The sequence below is a fragment of the Amblyomma americanum genome, chromosome 5 (assembly GCF_052857255.1).
Source record: "Amblyomma americanum isolate KBUSLIRL-KWMA chromosome 5, ASM5285725v1, whole genome shotgun sequence".
In the NCBI taxonomy this organism is placed as follows: Eukaryota; Metazoa; Arthropoda; class Arachnida; order Ixodida; family Ixodidae; genus Amblyomma; species Amblyomma americanum.
Genome location: NC_135501.1, coordinates 18,687,172 through 18,704,274, shown reverse-complemented (window position 1 = coordinate 18,704,274; position 17,103 = coordinate 18,687,172). Strand labels below are relative to the sequence as shown.

The following is a 17,103-nucleotide window of genomic DNA, read 5'->3' as shown; positions in this document are numbered from 1 at the left end:
GGTTTTGGCCATGCGTGGTTTGTCTTTGAAGAACAATCATCATGATGTCGGGAGGCATCACTCGAAAGTGGCGAGCTCCTGGGGAGTAGTGGGAAAGCTTCTACCATGCTCCTAATGCCCTTCTTTCTTCAGGTTGGTGTAGGGCTGAAACTGTGGACACGTTTTTTCTTTGTCCATCAGTTCTGTTTGTAGTAGGGGCAGTGACCCATGGTGCCCTTTGCTTAGTCAGATACAGCTCAAGGGTGCAGCAGGTGCCTTCCAGCCACTGGCATCGGTGTATTGTCATGACTCAAAGGTTGGCAGCCTTGCACCTGCCAAGGCTGCTAGAAGCTGGACGCTAGCAGGTGCATGGTGTTGATCATGACAGTTGGGGGCCTCCTTTGCCACTGCGTTCTTGAGTTGTGTTTGACAGCAGCTGCATAGCCTTGCTGTTAAGTTAAGGAATGAGCGAAACGAAGGATGCTAACGAAGTTGGAGCTAGAGGTTTTCGTTTAGTACCTCTAGCGCTCACGCATGTGACTACACAGTGTGCAGTCTTGCACCAGTGATCTGAGTTGTCATCTCTCGTTTGCAGCACCGTGGCTGACTCGTCTGGGCCGGACACTTCCCGGACCTCCACGGTGAGTGGTGCCAGAAGAAGCACTTTACAATGGTGATGGGTGCAAGGACACAAGCATTGGGATCTGTCATTTTGTTCACTATTTGGTACGACCAGATGGCCCACCTAGCCACTATGTGTTGACCTCATGAGAGGGCTCTGCTTGGGGGCACTTTGTCGTCACAGGCCAAATGCTGCATGGATATGATGGGCTACAGGGTGCACTCTTCATGATCCCACCGCAATGGGTGGTCATCAGGGCAGCCTGTAGCCAAAGCTGTTTTTGTAGCGATAGCTACATTACGGTAGCATTTCGAGCCTTCAGCGTGACGGCGCCGCCACGCTGTCACGTGGTTGGTCACGTGGTGCGGAGCAGCTGCCGGCGGCGCGGTGCCGTGGCTCATCACGTAGTTGGTCACGTGACCAAGTTCCACTCGGCCAGCTGTAGCTATCGCGTCACTCCAGGTTTAACCAGAGCTAAACCACCGCCAATTTTTTTAATGGAGGCCGAAGCATTGTACTCTGCCCCACAGTTGGTTTGCAGTAAAAAGGACGCGGCTTAATGCAGCAACATCCTTTCTGAGCAACGGGAGGGAAAGCTACAGGGTCTGAGTGTTTGTAACTGTGTCACTGCGGCAAATAGTTCAGTTTCCACAGTAGGAAATTTATGCGCACTTGCTTTGCTCCGTCCCTGGTGTAGCTGACTCCACATATATGAGCTTGTTATAGCTGGATGTGCCCAGAAGATTCGTAAATGATGATAACAAACTCATTTTTCTCTGGCACCCTATACTGTTAAGAACTCCTACTTATAGTAGCTGTATGTCTCAGATAATGAGTATTATCAATATAGCATGTTTTCAGAAGAAACTATGTTGGCTGCAATCAGGGACCACATTTTGCTGCATCGAAAGGGGGCATGTTTAGGATCTGTATATGTATATTCAGTGTTGCAAATACAGAGTTGTTACAGTGATGGGTAAGCAAAAAAAAAGCATTAGCATTACAGCACAAAAATTAGGAGTATGTGAATATTGAAATTTTCGAATACAGATATGAGGAAAAAATGCCTTTGAATAACAAATCAAATATCTGTTCAGTATAAAAAAAATTGTTCAAGAAACGATAAACAAGCAAATGTGATTGCCCTTACTTTTTCCAAATTGCGTATGGTTTTTGTAACTGAATTAAGCATATATGGACTCATCACTGTACAAAAAAAAACACATTGAGCACAGAAGTGTTTACTACTTGATTAGACAGCACAACAGTATCCAAACCGTAATGTGGTCATGTAAAGTGGAATCCATAAAATGACAAGACTTTAAACACAAATAACATGGTGGCTAGTAAAACCTGATTAATGCCCGAAAACCTGATGAAATTCCTGGGTTATCCAAAGGTTGATTTATAAAATGCCTCATGGCCCACAAAAAACAATAAAACAAAATGCGCAAACGCCCGTAAGCCCATGATGAGTATCCAGTTTCGGCGTACTGGACGAACACGAACGTAAGCAAGGCGGGATTGCACACTGGTATCAGAACGGTGCGACTGCTTCTAAAAAGGAAAGAGAAGTGTCCAGCGATGCGCCACTCGGTGTCCGAAAATGGCGTGGAGCTGGGGTTGGACTTCTGGCGAATGCGTGGGCCGACAAGTGCTGCCGCCACAGGCGAGTGGCAAAGCTCAGAAACCGAAACTACGCAGCTACGCTACTTTTTGACCTAGTTAAAGGGGCCCTCAGCCTATTGTCACACCAGCCATTACACCTACAATGCACCTGCAATAGGTGAGATTTTTACACGACCGTTTCCCCTGCTGTGACATATCGACTCGCCCCTTCAGGAGCCTCATGCAAGTTCCGCAAGTGGGCTTTCCCTGATATCATAGTTGACCAAAACGAGATGGCGGACGTCACAATAGGAGAGTTGTGAAACCGACAGGACGAATGCCATTGCTGTGGGCATTAAGCATGCAACATATCACAGAAGGATTAAAAAAAAAGCGCTTTCGCGTTGCGATTGCTCGATGCGAGTCGTCGGTTATCCTGTTCGCAGCACTTGTGATATGTGGAAAAGTCCACTTGCAGAATCGCACACGAGGTCAAACCTAGCGGCGTCGAAATGTGATCGGCCCACACAATAAATTGCAGAGAAGAAAGCAAACAGTGCCTTTCTATTGTTTTCCTGGAACTACTTTAACCCCTTCAGGGTTTATGACAACCTCAGGTCGCCACACACACTCGCCACTTTTTTGCTTACAACGAGGTCACCCTGTCAAGGAAATTTTGCCGCTCTCTAAATGGCTTTTGACGAGCACAGCTTGTTAAGTGGTGCTTTACATTTAAAACATAGATGACAGGACCCATTTTGTCATCTGCGCGTTTATTGGTTTACAGTTACCACACTAGGTGGCAGAAGGAATTTGTTTATGTGCTGATGCTCATGCTGTTAATTAGCACGAGATTTTCCCATACTTTCAAACAAGCATGGCTTCATCCCTGCAGTGTTATAATGCAGAAGAGTGTGATCCATCGGATGATAGCGCAAGTGATGAGGATGTTGACTTCATGCTTTATTTTCCGAGTGAAAAAGATAGTGGTGACAGTGTCAATGACAGCGAATCTGAGGACAAAGAGAGCATCGATGATACAATCACCAGCTCCCGTGAATGGTGTCAAATCGACCTGAATAATTTTCCAGTGAGACCACCACTGTTCGAGTTTAACGGTTTATCGGGATTGCAGTTCACAGTAAGCTCCCCCCCCACAACCAGTGGAGCTTCATAAAGCATATTTCGACGATGAACTTCTTGACAGAATTGTAGTGGAGACAGACAAATTGGTATGCCTCTCAGTTGTTGAATTCAATAAAGCTGAGCGAGCACTCTGGCTTCCGAAAATGGTATCCTGTTGCATGTGAAGAGTTGCCTGTTTGTTTTAGCCGTTTGTTGCTTCAGTGCATTGGGAGGAAACCAAACGAAAGGCTTTACTGGCCCAAAAATCGCCTGATTGAGACTCCAGCATTTGGAGAGATAATGCCTGGAAACCGCTTCCAGCTTGTGATGAGAGCGTCGCACTTCATTGATAGCACAACGAGATAGAACTTGGAAGGACCCCTTCAACCTCTTCTGCGAAAAATCTGCCCGGTATGTCAGGAGCTGCTGAATAAGTATCGTACATCAATACATCAGGAAGTAGTACATGCCACTAAAGAGAGTGAGGTTCAGCATCAAATCATTCCTTCTGTGTGAGTCATAAAGCTGGTATATTTGGAATTCAGTGATATACACAGGTAAAGGCACCGACATGGAGACCTGATCCGTAACAGAAAACATTGGAATGGCCACGAAAGTTGTAGTGGAGCTTGTGGAGCCTCTCCTTGACAAAGGCTACTGCGTTACTACAGACAATTTCTACATTTCTCCAGAACTTGATTTCCTGCTCAAAGGGTCCACTGACATCTATGGAACCACTCAAGTAACACGCAAAGATCTTCCTCCTGGCTTCTCCACAACAAAACTGAAGGCGACCGCTCGCCTTTCAACGGGGGAATTGTTTGGCATTACAGTGGATGGACAGAAAGTTGGTCACATTTTGTCTACTGTACACGGTGCGGAAATGGTGCCATTTATTGACAAGATGGGGAACCGGACCAAGAAGTGTCAAGTGATCAAGCATTACAAGCTTTTTATAAGCACTCAATGGGGGGTGTCAACAGGGCCGACAAGATGCTGTTGAGCTACTCGGTACCAAGAAAGGAGGAAGAGCAACCCATCTAGAATACCGGCTGCAACTTGTTGACGAGATTGTCAGCAAGTATTCAGGGAACTGCACGGTAAAGAAGCGAGAAGGATGCCCTGGATGTCCCCTGAAGTAGAAAGAGCTTACTGAGCACCACTTCCCATCGTACATCCCACCGACGGAGAAAAAATAAGAGCCGGCATGCCGCTGCATCATATGCTACTTGAAAAGTGGCAAGAACATTCGCAAGGAAATAAGGATCTGGTGTAGGTGGTGCGAGAAGGTCTTGTGTGGTGTGCCGTTTTTGAGCACCACCACACCGTTGGTAGTCTGCAGTAGTCTGGAGATCAATGAATGAAGAGTCCATCTTGTGCAGTGCTATTCAATTTCAAGCCTTTCGTTCCGGATTTCATGAGTAGACATATAAATGTCATATAACACTTTATTCTGTGGGATAAAATTTTTTCTGCACATATTTTTATGTTTTAATCATGCTGTTGAAGGATTTTGTGTAATAAAAAAAGAGCGATTTTGGTACTTTTTTTTTTATAAGCCCTTAAGCGGTTAAACTCAATCATCGGATAATTTGTGCAGATATTGTGGTCGAATTTATGAAATTCTGTGCGGTATACGATTTCTCAAATGTCAAGTTCTCAAATACTAGTACAAACCGAATATCAAACATATGAAATTTGTTTTTGAAGTTTCGAATATTTGCACACCCTTAACAAAAATGCAAATGATTATAAAAACAGTAGTTCAAAAAATAAGTGATATAAAGCTTACTCATAGTAAAAAATAGGTAAAACAATATTACCTTGCATGAGGAATAAGGTACAAGTGTAGCAAGAAAAACTGATTAAACATTCCGTGGCATGAGTGTGTGTAGCTCACAAAATAGCACAATAAGCCATGATGCAGTGACCCCTCTTGCAGCTGTCCGGGCAGCCATGGCGTGCCCGCACAGCCGTTGTGGAGTCCCGCTACCGGCAGCAGCCACAGCAGCAGGCCTTATCCTCCGCCTTTGCCACCAGGTATGTGCCTGTCCGGCCTGCTGCTTCGAGAGATCTCTGCTTGTGCTGCTACTTCATTTCTTTTTCCTGAAAATTGCTGGCATTAAGCCGCAAGTTCCAAATGTGTAACTTGAATGAGTGTGTTGCTGCCTGAAAAAAAGATGTCAATGTGGCTGCTTCACCCCTTATGACTTTTGATTCATGGAGAGTAGAGTTCTCAGTCTCCTCAGGCAGAAGCTTTTGTTTGCCAAGCAATGTGGCACATGGCGTTGCCTGCTTCGTTAGCTTGGTACAGAGTTTCAGGCATAAAAAGCGGCCATTTGCAGACTTCTTCGACAGAAGGAAAATGGTGTGCACCCACTAATGAAGCTTTAGTGACAAGAGCAGTGTGTAGAGTATGGGGCAATTACCTTCTGTCCCTCATTCGTGCAGGGGCACAAGCGTGTGCCGCATGGAGGACGCCATCTTGGAGGGCCTCGAGGATGGAGAGCAATACCATGTGAGCATCTTTCTCTGTACTTTCTCCCCCCTCACCTTACTTTTGAAGGATGGGACAGTGAGCAAGAGTGGGTTTAGGCAAGAGTGCATCTAGTGCCGTTAAGTGTTATGCTGTAGGTTTTCTTGCTGGTTTCCGGCCATGATGCGCCCACTGGCTCATTTCATCCACAATGGGTGGCACCCGTGTTCAGCTAAATGAGCGCATGAAGCACACCGTTTGTGCTGGCCTGTGGCTGCTTCTTTTTGGAGCATCGTGGCGGAATGGAGAGCCCTCCCGCACAGTCAGCACGATGCGGACTCTGAGGAAAACTCAAAGGGGGCAAGGAGCCTAGAAAAGAGGAGAGGCATAGTGCAAAAGACAGGGGGGGTGGGGATTAGTACCTTGCTGCTTGCTGGGAGTAGGAAAACAAAAATACATTACACAACCCTCTCTGTTCTTGCACTTCTCATGCACACATTGCAGGAGGGCCATCATGCTATCACTCTGCATGATGTGAGACATGCATAAACAGTGGCTAGAAGTCTGCTGGCAGGGTTCATGGGAAATTTTCAGTGCAAAAGAGGGGCAGTAAGCAGCTGTCACGACCAGGCGAGGGCTGGATAGCAGCTGGGCCAGCCTATCACTGTGAGTGCAATGCCCAGACTGTTAAGATGTTATTGGCTATGATGTTACTGGCTCACTTGCTGCATGAGCGTCAGCAGTGGTGGCATGACACATCTTGTCACCATCTCGCAGTCATGTGGCCAGGATATTATTAGCCAGGTGGTTTCACAAGAATGATCACATGACATCACCGGCAGTGAGGAGCCATGAGCACACTCCACACAGTTATTAGAGGATTGTCTTCATAGCACTGCAAGTAGCAAAAGTATGAACAGATCTGCACAAATGCAGTTAGGGGAAAGCATAATTGTGGAGACATTGTTTTTTGAGGCACATCTTGGTTTCTTTGTGCTGGTGGCAGCACCTGCCATTGCAGGGCAGTGGCGTATCACTTAACCTGTGCACCACTGTGCCAGGAGTGGTATGAAGACTCCCAGAATTCTGTGAATGTAAAATAGAGAAACACCAACTCCACATATGTGGGCGTTAACCCATTGCCGTTATTGCGTCCTACTTTTGTAGCGATAGCCACATTACCGTAGCATTTCGAGCCTTCAGCGTGGCGGCGCTGCCATCCCGTGGCTGCGCCACCACGCTGTCACGTGGTTGTTCACGTGGTTGGTCATTAGAGGATTGGGTTTATTCGTAAAATTTCTGAAATCTGACTTCAAATATGACAAGCTTGGGATGCACATCCACAACCTTCCCACCCACAGGATTTCTGAAAAAAAAAAGAGAAAGCAAAAAGTATCAGTCTTGTGAAACCCATGCCAAAATGCAGTAGCCTTTGGAACCCTGGAACCAATTAACACAAATGTTGCACGCTGCAACTATAACAGACAATCCACTTTAACAAACACTTAGATAATTATACGACAGCTCTCACTTTTTCACAACCTATTTTACAATGTATCTATACTTTACTCTCATAGTTTTACAATTTACAGCCAACAACCGATTTTTCGAACTCTCTGGGAACAGTGAAAACGACCAGAAAATCAGGCAGTCCAGAAAAGCAGATTTCACCAAAAAAATCACGAGATTATTGCCAATATGCTGGAGGAAGGGGTCAATTGTCCACACATTCTGCTCCTCATGACTAAATCTCGCAGTGCATCATGTGCACCAACGACGGGCAGGAGCCACTTCCACGAGCTTGGCCTGGCTGTTCTGCCCCGGGCATGTCACCAATGAACGCACGGGCTGGGCAAAGTCTAGACGGGAAAGCGAACATGCCACTGCCTTGGGAACTGTGCTGCACCCGCAGTACAATGGGCCTAGAATGTGAGGATGACGAAACAATAAGAGCCGTGAAACGGCCGAAGCAAGCGCTTCGTCCACATTGGCCTTCATATAGCCATTAGGCCTAGCGACCAGAGCCAAAGTCGGCATCGCATGCAGCGATATGCATGCTGCGGTGGCTTGCGTATAATGAGAAGCATCTTGCCTGAAGACAGTTATTTACGGTTTTACAATCGAAAGTTGAGAGTTAAATTGCGGTGCGTTTTGCCGGGAGTACACTGACCTTGCTTTGAAATGCACCAGTATTTCTTTCCGTGCTCGCCGTCAACACGTGAAGCTGTACACCTCCCACGCAATTCGCTGCTACCTCTTCCCGTGTTCAGGACAAAAGGCTCGGCAGAGATGAGTTCAGCAAACTCTGACTGCTGCTCAAGTTCGTGCAGCGGAAGACGTTGAAGAACAGTATGAATTCAACCCACGCGGGCACAATATGCCGACTCTCGCAGAATTTCAGCATCGCAATTTAAGAGGCTCCCTTTAAGCTTGAATTTCGATTTATTTTATCAAGTTTTCGATCTCTCCTGCAGTTTGAATTAATGAAGTTCCACTTGCACATTATAGGGCGGCTTCGGTATTGACGGCGAATGCTAGCGAGGTCCGAAAAATCGAGCAGCTCCATTGCAGTGTGTCCGAAATTTCAGGGGCTCTTATACATTGGCTCCATGGGTCATATCGTGGTGTCGCAAAATGTTTGAATATTTAAGCATGTCCGAATTTTTGGTCGTCGACTGTAAACCGTCATTTCATGGCCTTAAGGCATTGACCTGCTCAGCACTGTACACCACTGTGTACAGAAAGCCACAAAGCTTCAGTTGCGAACCTCCTGCGAACCACACACGTTCTCGATGTTCTGCGTTTCGCATGTCGGCTCTCTTTATAGGAACAAAGAACCTAGCAAAGCCTCAAAAATTCATAAGAGACCAAAATACCCTGTCCCACAACTTAGCAGATTAGTGGGAATTAGCTCCACGAGTTAAGGGCTTCTGCAGCTGTGTCGTGTACGCTCCCAAAAGCGTGCGAACAGCACACTTGTGGAAGCCATCTCCTCGGGCAGACTCTCAATGTCCACCGAATGAATATTATAAAGTCCTACTGCATTGCCCTAAAAGTAAGTTCGAAGCCTTCATAGGCATGCTTCAATAAGAGGGATGCTTACTTAAGCTTGACTATGTGAACGAAACTCTGCACTTTTTAATACCAAATTTACAGCTAGCTTTACGCATTGTTTGTTCCCTTCTGTGGCTACAGCTGCACCGATAAAAGCCCCAGCCACACATATATTTGGGTTTATTCTCACATTTAGGGAATGTTGTGGTGTTTTGATGCTATAGATGATACTCCAGGCAGCCTCAAAGAGCAATATTCGCACAAAGGAATGGGAACTTAGGGGTCACCGAAGTTGTGCGTGTTTTTATCTCTGCCCCGTGGCACCCTCCCCCGTCGGCTGCAGCGGCTGCCGGTGTGGCGTTGGGTATCCCGCACCGAGCGGAGGGTGCACAAGGTGGACTGGCGCACGCACTGCTACGACGACCTGCTGCTGCGCCCTCCCTGGTGGCACTATACGGTATAGCACGCTGGGGATGTGTGTTGCTGCTGCCGCATGCACTTGGTTTGGTGTATGACACGCTCCAGTCAGAGCCGACCTCACGGAAGGGATACTTTCTGCTGGCTGATCGCGACTTCCCTTTGCAATCTGATACGAGTAGCCTCATAGGTAGCTCGCTGCATTGAAGTCCCCTACCAAATGGAATAATGAGACTACTTCCGGATGGCTGTTGAAATGTACAGTGCGGCAGTGAGGGACTTGAGAAGAGTGATTGTTTAAGCTATTTGTGACGTAATTGTCCAGGAAAAAAATGGCATGACAACAAGTCGTGTTGTGTTCTCCCAAATCTTTTGCTTCCTGTGAAGGACTGGAGATAGGACAGTGCTATTGTCTCGTGTTAGTCTTACTGTGTCTGTCTTGCCACGCTGTACACTTCATAATGCTACTGAACCAACTGGCCTTCACCCTCATTGGTGCATATTCCCACGCTGTCGGCTTTTCTCCGCGCAACTGGAGCCTTCCCCATGGGGTGCCTCTGGAGGGTCGGCTGTGTATGTGTCATTAGCTGATGGGAGGGTGCATGTGGCTGCTTGAGCCTCGGTGGTGGTTGTGGTGGTGGCTGGTGCTTGGGCCTGCAGAGGGAGCTCGTGGGACGTGCCGTGTGCGCCGAGACGTTGTTGCAGCCCAGCAAGAAGACTGAGGAGGACGGAGACGCCACCAGGACGCTGGTGGCCGACTACTGTGAGCCCACTCTTCTCTTCGTGCATGCCCCGACGCGTAGCCGCCCCTTCTCTGCCGGTGGCTTGCGAGGGTGGCGCTGCGGTTCACGGCGGGAAGCAGCCACGTGTGGGCTAAAGGACGATAGACAGCACTGGAAACGACACATGCATTCAACATGTGCCATCTTGACGTTAAAATATATTGCCCTAGCTAGTCCTTTTTTTTTGCCACCCGTTTCATAGCACGTTTCAGTGACTGCGTACTAAACCAAGGCGTGTTTGGCCGTGAGCCTGTGCTCTGCGCGAGGAGCCCCGGACTGCCGCCCAGGTGTCATAACAGGAATGCCATGGTCTCTGCTTGTGAATAATGCCACATGGTTTTTGCTCTCACCATGCTGCTGCATGCCTCGGATCTTGTACTTTTGCGTGGAGCTTTCGCTACTCGCTAGCTGCCAAGCCACGCCAGATGCCCGGATGGAGAACGCTCTCGGGTCCGTGCAAAAAGCGCTAATGCGAAGTCTGTTAGGAGGATATGAGAAAATATATAAAAACGTGGTTATAGGTTGAAAAATCTGAACTATAGTTCACATGAAAGCCCGCACCCGCACGGTGCTTTATGAGGGCATAATTAGCAGCTGGCTCACCAGGAAGTTCGAGTCGCACAGGATATGAACAGAAAACCTACAGTCAACAAAAAAAAACTGCCCAAATGGGAGTAAATGGCTTGTCGTTCAGGGCACACCAAAAAGGAAATTTTATTTACTCCCTATATTTGCTTCATTATACTAGGTAGGTATTTAGGAGTACAAGGAAGTAAAAGTATTACTGCCTACAGAAATGGGACACAAAAATAGCGTAATGTTTATTCGTCCTCATTTGGGCTCATTCTTACAGCAATGCCAGTGGCAAAAATGGACAAGGAGCTGGGGTGGGGGCTCTAATGGGGTGGCGATGCATACAAAGGAAAAGCAGGTATGGTTGAAGTGCGGCTTTTGAGGAGCAGTTCAACTGTTTAGCTTACTGCCACTATTTACCTTACTATTTAGCTTACTCACGACCACTATCGCACGAGTGACCAGAAGAAGACGAGACACCTGGTGGCGGTGCAGATGGCGCAAAATGTTTTTTTACTCTGGTAGGGACTTGTGGGAGCATTGAGACCAAGAAACCCCAGTTAAAAATTGAAGGGAAGAGAATCCACCTTTATGCCCCGTTATTCTATGCAGAAAGTAAAATATGTGACTTACCACGTTTTTGCTCTATATTCATTGAGTAAACGGTTCCACATATGGAGTTTATATGGCGACGACAATCATATAAACTGCCGTTTGGGTGCCCTGTTTACATTGTAGCAGCCTGCGTCAGTTGGTCGATAGTCATTCAGTCCTCGGAGAATTGGATGGCAGTGAAAAAAGCGTAGCAGCTGGACGATGTCGGCGATAAGTGTGTTTATCGTTCATTACGTTGTTTAGGGATGGGCTGCTTAAGACCAGCCATCCGATGCCGCTGCCTCCACTTTCCCTTCGGAAGCTGTTATCCAACACTACTCATCGAAGTAGGCTTGGGTCGCCTCATTGTACTGATACATTTGAGCCTTGCGGGCGTCGTTTAGCAGCGTTAGTGGGCAACGTTTGATTGTGGCCAGCCAGTGGCGTAAGGTGGGATTGTTATTTGGTGGCTCATCGTATGCTGCATTTGTTTTGCCTTTGAAAACAACATTTTTTCGGGGAAAGACTTATTTCGTCGGGTGTAGTGCTTTGAGTGCACTACACCACTCAGCTGCACATGTGTGAACAGGCCTTGAGAAGTGCACTCTTAAAAAAAAGGTAGTTATACTTACTAACTTTGGATTAGTGACTTGTTACATGTTTCTGCCCTGTTAGTAACTGCAGTTAGTAATGGGAAGGTTAGTAATGGCTGCTACCCGCAGTTAGTAAGGGGAAGCTTATATTACATTCTTAAAAAGAAAGGCCGGAGGATTCACTAACTACTAACCAGTTACTTGTCACATAGATCAATATACCTTCTTAGTAATTGGAGATAGTAAAAGTAGAATTAGTGAAAAATTACTACTACAAGAAGCTAGTGAAGAGCACTATTGTCGCAACCAGAAAGCTAGAAGTATTTACTAAAATTGGTAGAAACTTTTCACACATTTTGCTAGGTTCTTCGTACAGTAATAAAGAAGCTACATGGTCAATTTGACTAATTCCCGAAATCAGTCAGAGCTATCAGGGCGTGCTGGCTGTAAGTCACACACTTCGCTTATTACGCATTACTTGTACAAATTACTATGCGAGGTGATTCCATCAAACAGCCTTACCGGGCACACGCAAAGGTTCAGAATGCAAGAAAAGCACTGTTTCGGTTTTCTTCAGCTCACATTGGTCTACAAGGTGCTCTCTAAACAAGCTGGGAAAACTTCTTTGCGAGTATTCGTGCACGGTGTCGGTGAAGTTGACTTTTATCAACTGTCGAATGCTTGCAACCGATAATCGGTGCTCTATAGTCGGGCGGAGAAAGTAGCGCAAATATGCTACTTTCAATGCTGGCTATGTGGAGGGACAAAATTGAACTCTCAAAAAGAGCTGATTCCGTAGGAAGCGACTCCGCCGTTCAGTTCCACGCCTTTGCCGACCCTGCCTCTCTGGAAAATTTAGGGATCATAGTGCTGTCTATAGTAGGATACAACTTAAGAAAACAGCATTTAACTCTGGGCCCACGATTCGCAGTGTCCTCTGTTACTCCGCTAGCCAATTAGAACCAGTTACAATTCAACACCGATTACACGTAACACTAGCCAGTTCCTGAATGTGGGCGGAGCTTCACTGCATACCTAAGTTGCATCAGACTGTAGTTGACCTTCTGTATGTAGCAGATATTCAGAGGCCTGTGTTGGGAACAGTTGGGGATAAGAGTTATGACATTGCCTTGCTAAGTCAATCTGGAGATGAACTGAAAAAATGATCAATGAGTTATACAGGCACAGCAGTACTGTGGGTCTAAAAATCAACATGCAGAAAACCAACGTAATGTTCAAGAGTCTTGCAAGAGAACAGTAGTTCAAAATTGGTAGCGACGTGCTGGAAGTGGCAAGGGAATATGTCTACTTAAAGCACCGGTGTCCCGGATCATTACAGGGAAATAACTAGAATAAGAATGGGGTGGAGTGCTTATGGCAGGTTCTCAGATCATGAATGGCAGTTAACCAATATCCCCCAAGAGAAAAGTGTACAACAGCTGTATCTTGCTGGTACTAACCTATGGGGCAGAAACGTGGAGACTAACGAAAAGGGTTCAACTTAAGGACAGCACATCGAGCTATGGAAAGAAAATAGTAGGTGTAGCATTAAGAGACAGGAAGAGGGCAGAGTTGGTCAGGGAACAAACATGTTTCAACAGGACTTGTCGGGCTAGTTGGTTGATCATAATGCAAAAAAGACGAACTGCGCAACAAGAACACGGACGAAAGGGAGGCAGACACACACTAACACACACACTGCGTTAGTGTGTGTCTGCCTCCCTTTCGTCCGTGTTCTTGTTGCGCAGTTCGTCTTTTTTGCAACAAACATGGGTTAATGACATCCTAGTCGAAATCAAGAGGATGAAATGGGCTTGGGCAGGGCATGTGATGTGAAGGCAAGATAACTGGTGGTCCTTAAGGGTAATGGAGTGGATTCCAACTAAAGGCAAGCATAGCAGAGGGCAGCCGAAAGTCAGGTGAGCAGACGAAATTAAGTTTGTGGGGTTAGCATGGCAGCAGCTCTCACAGAACAGGGTTAATTAGAGAAATATGGGTGATGCCTTTCTCCTTCAGTGGGCATAGTCGGGCTGATGATGATGTGGGCTTTTGATTGGTACCACAGTAGGCACTTTGAAGTGCTCGGCACCACATCCTGCCAAAATGAGGCTTGGCTCTTAGGTGCAAAAAGAAAGTGAAGCTGGTGATGAGTGTCCGAATCGTGCCTCCCAAGGGTGTTCTCCATTTACGAGGTGTCTGCCATGGCTGCTGCCCTGCAGAGCAAAGCTCCCAGAGGTGTGTCACTGGATAATTTAGAGCTTGTGGCTTTGGTAGCTGTTGAATCTTCATGTGGCCCTCACGGCTGTACTCCGCTGTTCACTGTACAGTGGCAGCTAATTAAGGGTCCCTTGATGATAGCTTGTGCAATTTTTAAAGATAGGCTCGAAGAGTGCATTTTTCGGCATAGCATTGTCAGTGGTGTAGTGCATTAGAATACAGCTAAGATGTGCTAATCAGTAGGCTGGCGAACTAATACAGAATAGTTAACTTTCTAACTATTACCGGTACACCCCTTATTTATTGAGGTGCATGCTGCCCACAATATAAGCAGACGAGTTCTTAGAATTTCAAAAACAACATTTGCAGGGGTTACTTTGCCTGCAAGCTTTTCGAAAGTACAGTCTTCGCCAAAAGTAACCAATCAACGAGTTTAGCTCCTTAGCCATGTAGCAGGGTACTTATGGCAGCCCTTTAGCTCTGAAGCTCGATTACTTTTGGAAAGGGAGGAGGGTACATGTATTTTGGCGCAATGTAGGCAAAATTTGTTGAGGCATGGCACCGAGAGAAACTGAGTTTTCGAATTTATAAAAATTGATATGGATATTACGGTGAGCTCCATGCTTCATAGTGCATATTCGCCAACTGTAGGCTGTACAGCTGGGAGGCTTGAATCTGTTTTGACCATAGAAACCCATAAGTATCCTAAGCTCTGACCTACAAGGAACAACACATGAAGGGAGAAAATAAATTAATATGACACTGGTAATATTCTGAGCTTAAAACCCAAAAATCATTGACAACTATGTAACCACTGTGTACAATAAAATGGTGCGGATAAAGCTCGCTTCACCGCCCGTAATACTTATTGTGAGCCCTAAAGCATCTCAGTATGTAACAAAGAAGAACCTTCCCTTTGACCCATGAAGATATTTTAAATAAAAAAGATGGCAGGAACACAGACTACAGGGGAAGTGCAGCTTTACATTAGTTTTGTGACGAGTGTTTGTTCTCTATATCCCACCCTTGTCCACATGTGGTCATGCAGCTCTGCCGCCCAGCCTGGCGATGATGGAGGGGGACGTCACCGACAACGAGGTGAGAGTATAGGATGGGGCGCCACACAGCATCAGTGGTCAGAGTGTGTGTAATCATGTCTTTCGGTGCAGGTCAAGTCAGTGCAGACAGAACCCAACCACGCGTACAAGGTGGAGGTGGTCACCATGACATGCCCGGTGGTGCAGCACACGCTGACGGTAACCAGCACCAATCTGCTGACGGGAGAGACCACGGTCACCGAGGAGTCCACGGGCGCAGACGTAGTGCAGGTCCAGTGGAACCCCGAGCAGATCAACATCACCACTCCGGACACAAGCCTCAACACATCGGGGCACAACGCCTCGGCTACAGCACCGCTGCAGCCACAATCCTAGTGCAGCGCGCAATAAAACAGCCTCTCTTTTCCTTTGTGGTGCCTCACAGCCGAGCCTCTTGCTGCTTTTTTGACCATTCGCGTAATTCTAATTTCAGCAGTGCACAGCTCTGCTGAAAGTTGTGTTAGCCTGCTGGTGTGTCGCTTTCGAAGATGCAATTATGGTTCGAAATTAAGCATGTCAAAATGCTACCTGAAAGGCAGCACACATCTGGGAGCAGGGTGAGTCGTTTATGTGCTCTTAATCCTCATGCGCAGTACAGTACCGTTCGCGTCCCGGTTAGTCTCCCAGCTTCTCAAAATATGATTCATATTCTATCAGACAGCAGCCCAAAAGTTTGCAGACACAAACAGAATATTGGAAATGATTTCATTCGGACATCTGGTTAATGTCCAAAGATGGATGTTCAGATCTCCGTAAGACATATGCCAAAATCCACGAGATCTACTACGGACATCCTTCGGGTGGTCCCGCGCAAAAGAATGGTGTCAGTGAGGACGTCCCATTGGCGTCTGAACAGGATATTGACATCCAAGGGACGTTCAAAATTGGCCGCGCCCCGTGATGACTGCAGATATCGCACCAGGTCCAATTGCTTGCGAGCACGTGCAACGTTTTACCGGTGGTGGGTCCGCCTTGCAGCTTTCCACACAGGATATCTGCAGTGAAGAAGCAGAAAAGCTCTCAGCATTGTGTAACTAAGCCACCTGCCCTCGCCGCTGCCAAGTTAAACGATAGGACCATGGATGACGTCTTTTGTAGCTGCGAAGCTGTGATGTTTCCGCCTACAATGCAGTTGGTAGGAATCGCTGGCGGCCGCGCCCCTGAAGACTGATATAGCACTGGGTCCAGTTGCTGGCGAGCACGTCCGGACAGCTTCACCAGTGGTGGGTTCGGCTTACAGCTTTCACACAGGCTATCTGCAGTGAAGAAGCAGGAAAGTTCTCAGCGTTGCGTAAGTAAGCCACCTGCCGTCACCGCTGCGAAGTTAAACGATAGGACCATAGATGTCTTCTTTCGCAGCTGTGACGTTTCCGAATACAATGCAGTTGTGACGAATCGCTGACGGCCGCGCCCCCTGATGAGAGCTGGTATCGCAAAAGGTCCATTTGCTTGCGAGCACGTGCGCACAGCTTCACCGGTGGTGGGTCTGGCTTGCAGCTTTCCACACAGGCTGTCTGCAGTGAAGAAGCAGGAAAGTTCTCAGCGTTGCGTAACTAAGCCACCTGCCCTCGCCGCTGCCAAGTTAAACGATAGAGCGCTGGAAGTTTTAGTCTGTAGCTGTGACATTTCCGCCTACAATGCAGTTGGTAGGAACCGCTGACGGCCGCGCCCCCTGATGACTGCTGATATCGCACCAGGTCCAGTTGCTTGCGAGCACGTGCGGACAGCTGTACCGCTGGTGGGTCCGGCATGCAGCTTTCCCCACAGGCTATCTGCAGTGAAGAATGGCGAACGTTCTCAGCGTTGCGTAACTAAGCCACCTCACCTCGCCGCTGCTAAGTTAAACGATACGACCACGCATGTCTTTTTTGGTAGCTGTGACGTTTCCGCCTACAATGCAGATGGTAGGAATCGCTGACGGCAGCGCCCCCTGATGACTGCTTATATCGCACCAGGTCCAGTTGGT

The 17,103-nt window shown here is 47.2% G+C and overlaps 1 protein-coding gene across 2 annotated transcripts in view; it reads left to right on the top strand.

Annotated features, from left to right (window-relative positions):
* LOC144132311 (inactive serine/threonine-protein kinase TEX14-like) overlaps window positions 1–15,521 on the top strand; it is a 150,870-nt gene extending 135,349 nt beyond the window's left edge. The window contains exons 14-19 of one of the 2 annotated variants that reach the window (XM_077664631.1): window positions 575–620; window positions 5,277–5,374; window positions 5,786–5,852; window positions 9,942–10,044; window positions 15,089–15,138; window positions 15,210–15,521. In XM_077664631.1, coding sequence (XP_077520757.1) covers window positions 575–620; window positions 5,277–5,374; window positions 5,786–5,852; window positions 9,942–10,044; window positions 15,089–15,138; window positions 15,210–15,473 — 628 coding nt within the window. In that variant the 3' untranslated portion in view covers window positions 15,474–15,521. The remainder of the gene's footprint in view (window positions 1–574; window positions 621–5,276; window positions 5,375–5,785; window positions 5,853–9,941; window positions 10,045–15,088; window positions 15,139–15,209) is intronic. The other variant, XM_077664632.1, reaches the window with a different exon arrangement.
* Window positions 15,522–17,103: the final 1,582 nt, after the last annotated feature.